The sequence below is a fragment of the Chiloscyllium plagiosum genome, unplaced genomic scaffold, assembly GCF_037043375.1.
Source record: "Chiloscyllium plagiosum isolate Xiang-an unplaced genomic scaffold, Cpla_swu_hap1 HiC_scaffold_31, whole genome shotgun sequence".
Classification (NCBI taxonomy): domain Eukaryota; kingdom Metazoa; phylum Chordata; class Chondrichthyes; order Orectolobiformes; family Hemiscylliidae; genus Chiloscyllium; species Chiloscyllium plagiosum.
Window position 1 is genome coordinate 51066722 of NW_028270169.1, and position 8334 is coordinate 51075055.

At 44.9% G+C, this 8334-nt stretch overlaps 1 protein-coding gene across 1 annotated transcript; it reads left to right on the top strand.

Annotated features, from left to right (window-relative positions):
- Window positions 1–237: 237 nt before the first annotated feature.
- On the top strand, window positions 238–6656 carry pex12 (peroxisomal biogenesis factor 12). The gene is made up of 3 exons (XM_043718032.2): window positions 238–405; window positions 4425–4975; window positions 5383–6656. The coding sequence occupies exons 1-3, from the start codon at window positions 277–279 to the stop codon at window positions 5777–5779; spliced, it is 1077 nt and encodes a 358-aa protein (XP_043573967.2). The 5' UTR covers window positions 238–276; the 3' UTR covers window positions 5780–6656.
- The last annotated feature ends 1678 nt before the right edge of the window (window positions 6657–8334 follow it).

The window sequence follows — 8334 nt, forward strand, 5'->3', positions numbered from 1 at the left end:
GCGCCGGGTGGGCGGGGCAACCGATTGGGAGGGGATCCCCGCGTGCGCACAGCGCCTGGTGGGCGGGGGCAACCGAATGGGCGGGGCATTCCACTGGGCGGGGCTCCTCGCGTACGCACAGCGCCGCGTGGGCGGGGCAACCGAATGGGCGGGGCTGTCCAAATGGGCGGGGCTCCCCGCGTGCGCACAGCGCCGGGCGGGCGGGGCATTCCACAAGGCGGGGCCTGCCCCCAGCGGCGGGTGGAGCCTCCGGTTGCCCCGGGAGACGGTGCGGCCATGGCGGAGCGCGGGGCCCATTTGACGGGCGGCCTCTCGGCGAGTCCGGGCCGACCGTCCGTCTTCGAGGTGGTTGCCCAGGACACGCTGATGTCGGCAGTGAGGCCGGCCGCGCACCACGCCAGCAAGGTGAGTGTGGAAGCCGGCCCGCGGGAGGGAGGGCCCGAGGCTCTGGGCCTCCCCTTGGTTCTGGGCCTCCCCGGGGCTCTGGGCCTCCCCGGATCGGCCTCGGCCGCCGTCCCGGTCCCAGGGTGTCAGGAGCGGGGGATGTCGGCTGGCCCAGGGCCGGCAGCGCCTCTGTCAGACAGAGGATTGCATGTGGGAAGAAGCCCGGGGTCAGGGCCTCAGGGTGATAAAGCCGATGACCCAGAGGTGACTCACTCTTCAACTCATTCCCAAAAAAACTCTTACTGCTTCTTTGACCTGAACTACAACGGTTACATATTAAAGGCAGTTGCAGTCTTTGTCAGGTGCTTCACAACGTCTTTCTCAACTATTACAAGAGAAAGTTCATCCTTGCTTTTGGGCTACAGTCAGGAATCACGGTGTAAACCTCCTTCACACATTCTCAGATAGATACTGTACGTTTTTAACTGCTGCTGGATTCTCCAGCTCTGCTGGCCTTTGTGGCACAAAGGAGAATGTGGGAGGTTTAAAATGAGCATCACTCCACTGTTATTGTTCCAGAATTGAGTGGGGCATCTATATTTATTCTCTGGATTCTTAAATTAATCCAAAAGGGATCGTGTACACTTCAAAGGATCTGTAATCAAGATGCTGTGTTCAGGTGCAGTCTGAACTTGTTTTGATCATTTTTGCAAGGTTGTGATCCCAGGAATGAGAGTTACATTGAGCCACGGAAGTAAAAAAGGAATGACTCTTCAATATAGAGTAATCCCATAAATTCCAATTGCTCATTGTAATCGTTACACGAACACATCATTCAGGATTAAAAATAAAAATATGGCCCATTTGACACCATTGTAGCACTCATCTCAATCACAATAATCAAGTTGACTAATTCTAACAAATAATCCTGATAGGGAGAAACTGAGCACTGCAAATGGTGGAGCTCAGAGTCGAAGAGTGTGGTGCTGGAAAGCACAGCCGGTCAGGCAGCATCTGAGGAGCAGAAGAATGGACGTTTCAAGCATAAACTCTTCAACAGGAATGAGGGGATGGCCCAAGGGGACTGAGAGCTGAGTGGGGTGGGGTTGGGGGGAGGAGGTGGGAAAGTAGCTGGGAATGCGATGAACTTGGGGGTGAAGGTGATAGGTCAGAGAGGAGGGTGGAGCAGATAGATGGGAAGGACGATGGACAGGTAGGACTGTATCTATTCATCTGTCACAGATTTACCTGCACTTCCACGCACATCATCTACTGTATCCGTTGCTCCCGATGTGGTCTTCTCTATACTGGGGAGACAGGATGCTTACTCGCAGAACGTTTCTGGGGGACACACAAAACAACCCCATTGCCCTGTGGCTGAACACTTTAACTCCCCTTTCCACTCCACCAAGGACATGCAGGTCCTGGACCGCCTCCACTGCCAAACCCTTACCACCTGACGCCTGGAGGAAGAACGCCTCATCTTCCACCTTGGAACCCTCCAACCCCATGGCATCAATGTGGATTTCACCAGTTTCCTCATTTCCCCTCCCCCCCACCTTATCCCAGAACCAACCTTCCAACTCGGCACTGTCCTACCTGTCCATCTTCCTTCTCACCTAACTGCTCCACCCTCCTATCCGATCTATCACCTTCGCCCTCACCTTATCCTACCCATCACATTTCTAAGCTACCTCCTCCCTGCCAGCCCCAATCTCTCTTTCCTGATGAAGAACTTCTGCTCGAAACATCAATTCTCCTGCTCCGATGAATCCTAATAAACAAGCCTGCAACAAGCCCAGAAATGGTTGAAGTAAAACTCTAGTGGTGGAGTTCTTTTGAGAATCACTGCTTCAAATTCTCCTTTTAGCTGCCCTTAACATAACTGACAAATCTTAGTGTTTCCGGACATTACAACCGGGCAGGAAGTATCATGCACCAGCTGGTTCTGACTTCACATGATTCTTGTACATTGTCATTGATGGGTTAGGGATAATGTTACCTTCTGGTAATGAATGCCACTGTTGATGCCATTCAGTGGAGTATCTTGGCTTATGGCATAGTGGCATTTTCACTAACGAGTTACATTTGTAATGTAATTAGCACAATTGAAACCGAGGCTTTGTGAAAAATGTTTGGTGATATTTGATTTGGGGGAGGAAGTTATGACAGGTGTGTGGTGTTTTTGAGAACCTGAATATGGTACTGAATTATAAAAATGTGCACCATTATATTGTTTGTTTAAAAAGAATCATTTTGGGATCATGGGATTTCTACCAATGGAGAAAGTAGAGGCAAACAAATGTCCACTGGGGAAAGAGAACATAAGTTAGTCTGTTTGCAAGTCAGTACAGAGTAGTGGGATAGGGAAGAACATTGTTACAAAAGGGGTAAATCTAATTGTGGAGTAAGATACCAGGGGATAAAATGGAAGTGAATGTGTTCCATAGATAACTGGGTTATCCTGAAGAGGAGGGATTGAGAGCTATAGTGTGAAGGCAAGTATAGAGGATGCTTAATGTTAATAGAATTTTAAAATGCACAAAAAATTCAGGTTAACTGTTCTATGCTGGCTTTCATCCAAGCTGTATTTGGCAAATAGAGTTAAGGAGAATCCAAAGGGTTTTACAAATACATTAAGGACAAAAGAGTAACTAGGGAGAGAATAGGCCCCCTCAAAGATCAGCAAGAAGGCAGCCTCTGTGTGGAGCCGCAGGAGATGGGGAGATACTAAACAAGTATTTTGCATCAGTATTTACTGTGGAAAAGGACATGGAAGATATAGAATGTGGGGAAATAGATGGTGACATCTTGAAAAATGTCCATATTACAGAGGAGGAAGTGCTGGATGTCTTGAAACGCATAAAAGTGGACATAGTGGACAGTGAAGAAGGTTACCTCAGATTACAACAAGTTCTTGATCAGATGGGCCAATGGGCTGAGAAGTGGCAGATGGAGTTTAACTTAGATTCTGCATTTTGGGAAAGCAAATCTTAACAGAACTTATAAAGTTAATGGTAAGGTCCTCGGGAGTTTTGCTGAACAAAGAGACCTTTGAGTATAGGTTCTTAGCTCCTTGAAAGTGGAGTCACAGATAGATAGGATAGTTAAGAAGGCATTTGGAATGCTTTCCTTTATTGGTCAGAGTATTGAGTACAGGAGTTGAGAGGTCATGTTGCAGCTCTACAGGAGAAAGTGAGGACTGCAGATGCTGGAGATTAGAGCTGAAAAATGTGTTGCTAGAAAAGCGCAGCAGGTCAGGCAGCATCCAAGGAGCAGGAGAATCGACGTTTCAGGCATAAGCCCGAAGAAAGGCTTATGCCCGAAACATCGATTCTCCTGCTCCTTGGATGCTGCCTGACCTGCTGCGCTTTTCCAGCAACACATTCTTCAGCTCTGCAGCTCTACAGGACATTGGTTAGGCCACTGTTGGAATATTGTGTGCAATTCTGGTCTCCTTCCTATCGGAAAGATGTTGTGAAACTTGAAAGGGTTCAGAAAAGATTTACAAGGATGTTGCCAGGGTTGGAGGATTTGTGCTACAGGGAGATGCTGGGGCTGTTTTCCCTGGAGTGTCGGAGGCTGAGGGATGACCTTATAGAGGTTTACAAAATTATGAGGGGCATGGATAGGATAAATAGGCAAAGTCTTTTCCTGGGGTGGGGGAGTCCAGAACTAGAGGGCATAGGTTTAGGGTGAGAGGGGAAAGATATAAAAGAGACGTAAGGGGCAGCATTTTCATGCAGAGGGTGTTACGTGTATGGAATGAGCTGCCAGAGGAAGTGGTGTAGGCTGGTACAATTACAGCATTTAAAAGGTAGGGTTTGGAGGGATATGGTCCGAGTGCTGGCAGGTGGGACTAGATTGGAGTGGGATAGCTGGACAGGTTGGACCGAAGGGTCTGTTTCCGTGCTGTACATCTCTATGACTTTATAAACCCGTTTCCCTGTTCTTTCACTGTTACCTTTTAAGGATAATAAGGTATTTGACATTCTGGCACAGGGCACAGTGTTTTGATAGAGCCTACATTTCTCTTCTAGGTGCTTGCAGAATCCAACCCCAGTCGCTATGGGTTTCTATGGCGATGGTTCGATGAAATCTACGTGCTGCTGGATGTTCTGCTTCAGCATCATTATCTGTCCAGGACCAGTGCTTCCTTCTCTGAGAACTTTTATAGTCTGAAAAGAATTCCGTTGGGTAGTGGTCATGGACTATGGAGGTTAGCCAGCCGTGGGCTCCCAAGGACCCAGCACTGGCGATCCCTCCTCGTGCTAATAGCTGTTCCATATGTAAAAGTCAAATTGGACAAACTGTTTGCTCGGCTGCAAGAGGAGGATGACTATGCCATACACCTCCCAGCGTCCTCTTGGAAGCGTCTTTACAAGGCCTTCCTTGCAGCCTATCCTTTTGTGAACATGAGTTGGGAGGCTTTGTTCCTTATCTACCGGCTCTTGTACGTCTTTGAGAAAACACAGTTCCACTCACCACTGCTGCGAGTGGCAGGGGTCCGTTTGGGGAACCTGACCCCTGCAGATATTCAGGACCTCGAGAAAAGATCCTCTTCCACCAGCAACCGCTCAGCCAGTGAAAGGTAAGCAAAGTGCTTTGAGAGGCAGGTAAGAGAAAGCCTTTGAAAGCCTGGTCATTAGGAATGTAAGATCAAGAAAGGTTACAGAACTTGAGTGCATTCTTTGTTATTAAAGGTGGTGGAATCTTGAGTTAATATCTTCAAGATGTGAAAGCACCGATGGAAAATCATTCATTGTGGTGAAGTTTCAATTGCTGGGGGATACCAGGTTAAAAATGATGATATTGGGGATGAAAGTAGAAGGCTGGTGCTGAGAGTTACTTGGCAGATTCCTGCTTGATCAAAGATCCAATCCAAGAAATTCGCTGACATTGTATTTGGGTTGGGTCAAAGGAAATGGCATGAGTCTGGGACAATACTTTGGAATAATAACTGCATGTGTTCTAACTTCCTCACTTTTCTCTCTACAGTGTGGTTGGAAAGCTGACTTCCTTTCTTGCTAAAGCGATGGGGGGTGTGACAGTGTCCCTGTCGACTGGTATATCTGTGGGTGTCTTTTTCCTGCAGTTTCTCGAATGGTGGTATTCATCTGAAAACCAGGAGACGATTAAATCCCTCTCCTCCCTCCCAACCCCTCCCCCACCAGTGCACTTTGACAAGCTAACTAATGAGTCTTTACCTACACTGAAGACTGTATGTCCTTTGTGCAACAAGATTCGGACAAATGACACAGCCTTGGCAACCTCTGGATATGTTTTTTGTTACCGATGTGCTTACAGCTACGTAAAACGCCATCAGCGATGTCCTGTGACAGGCTACCCTTCTGAACTGCAGCATCTAGTTAAACTTTACTCTCCAGAAGCATGAAGGCAAAAGGTTTTGATCCATGTGCACATACTATTATTTATCATGTAATATTTTATACACAGAAGTCTGACTTAATGACTTGTGAAGTGCTGTTTACTATTGACAAGTTTCAACTGCAGCATTTTTATTGTCCAATTTTCTGCCTCCCTCCTAAATGTGCTGACATGCATAATTCCTCATTAAAGTGGTTGTGGATGTAGACAGGAAACTTGTCCTATGGAGCATTGGTACTGATGTTTACACAGGTCCCCCCTTTCCAGTCCTGGCCAGGAATGACAGTCAGGAGATCTGACTAAGAGGTCTAAGACCTGTTTTAGCAATGCTGCCTCCTTGATTGAGATCAGCTAAAGGAACTCCTTCCTGTTGTGAGTTTGAATTCTAATACATTGATCTCTGAAACATCAAGAGAACTGTACATAAATAATTGCATTCATTGGTCATTGTGATGGGGCCAAGAGACAATGGAGATTGTGTATGTCGGTGTTCGGCGTGATCTCCCATGATAATTCTGAATCTTTTAATGGAATCTTGTCATTCTCAAATTTTATTAATAAATCATAAGTTCAGAGAGTTTACCAGTTCATTAATAGATGCAGTATATAGTCTCTGAATCATGGTTTAAAAAATTTACATTGTAGGAAATTCTCTAAAGATTCAAACACAAACCCCATTTGGTTGAGATTGAATTCGAAAATTAGAGCAAAAGCCTCGAACATTGGCCCCTGTAATCTAAATGGTTCTTGAAATTAATATTTTAATGGTCAAGATATAATATGTACTGTGCACTAAATCAGTATGTTGTGTCAAATGTTTCAATATTGTTTTGAAGATGTTTAATGTTTACCTGTAAACTATAATAAATTATACATTAGCTCGACCAATGAACTGACTTTACATGAAAGCTGTAGATGAAAGTCTTCAAAATCTGAACAGAAGACACACTACCCAGAAGGGATGAGAAGAGGAATAATGAATTACACACGTCCAAAATAAAAACAGAAAATATTGCAGATCTCAAGCACGTCAGTTTTCATCTGAGAGAAAGCCCCCTGGAGCTTATGAGTCCAGTTTCGACCAAGTCAGTAGAATCCCAAAGTGTAGTGGTTTTTGAGTTTTTATGAAAATAACTTGTTACCTAAGGGGTCGTTCATGATCATATTTTAATACACAATGTATATCTGGAAAACCAGTATATGTCCCATGGTCAGAAATTTCATAAGCACGTTGGGAAAGGTCACGTTTTACTCAAAGTAGCATCAGAGACATTGACCTGCAATGTATAATTAACATTAAGTAAGCACAGGGAGACTTCAGTCAAAAGTTAATTTTTATACACCTGGATTCAGCAGCCTTGTTTATAGTGATGCTTATTAAGAATCTGCAAACCTTCTGGCTGTGGTGTATTTTTCTTCCCAGAGAGTGTTTTCTGAACATTGCAAATAACCCTTCTCGTTTATACACTTTTTAAGTGTTAGTATGAGCTATTAAGCCTGACGTGTTATGCTCTGCAGGATAACTAAACAGATTAAACAGAATTCAAGTCCACACACTGTTATATACGGAGCACAGTCAGTGTGCAAGAGACTTCAGCCATGTGAGACAGGCTGTGTGAGTGTACTGTTGGAAATTTAATTCAGAGGTAATTCCATGCAAAGGGAGACAATGATGCTTTAAGGAAGGTTTACTGCAAGAGGTAAGCTGTCCATAATGAGAGGTGAGTAGGCGAGGACAAGTGGCATGAATCAAGAAGCATACGCGTGCAGTAAGACCAGCTGCAGAAAGATATCGTGAACTACAGCATGATACGAGTTTAGGGAAAGAAGTTAAAGAACAAATTTAAAGTACAAGTAAGGTCTTCAGATTGTTTAGGTCTCCAATGATTTTCTTCTCTCTTTTAAAAATAGCTGGTTAAGTATAACATTGATACTGATTTATAAAAACTATCAATACAGTAAATTGTAAAGAGCAGGGAATTTAGAGTAATTAATACAAATTAAATCAAATGCAATAGTTGATGGTAGAAAGGGTGATGTGTTACTACAGCCATGATATGGAAGTGTTGGCCTGGGGTAGACAAAGTTAAAAATGTTCGAGGAGAAAGTGAGGACTGCAGGTGTTGGAGATCAGAGCTGAAAATGTGTTGCTGGAAAAGCGCAGCAGGTCAGGCAGTATCCAAGGAGCAGGAGAATAGACGTTTCGGGCATGAGCCCTTCTTCCTGAAGAAGGGCTCATGCCCGAAACGTCGATTCTCTTGCTCCTTGGATGCTGCCTGACCTGCTGCGCTTTTCCAGCAACACATTTTCAGCAAAGTTAAAAATGTCACAACACCATGTTACAGTTCTACAGGTTTATTTGGAAGTACAAGCGTTCGGAACACTGCTCCTTCATCAGGTAGTGAGTGGGCCAGGATCAGAGGACACAGAATTTATCATAAAAGATAAAAGTGCCATACAACTGATGCAATGTATAGAACAAATATAGATTGCTGTTAAGACTTTAATCACTCAGAATGGGGATGCAGGTTTTGAGTGATTCATACATAAATCCCAGAACTC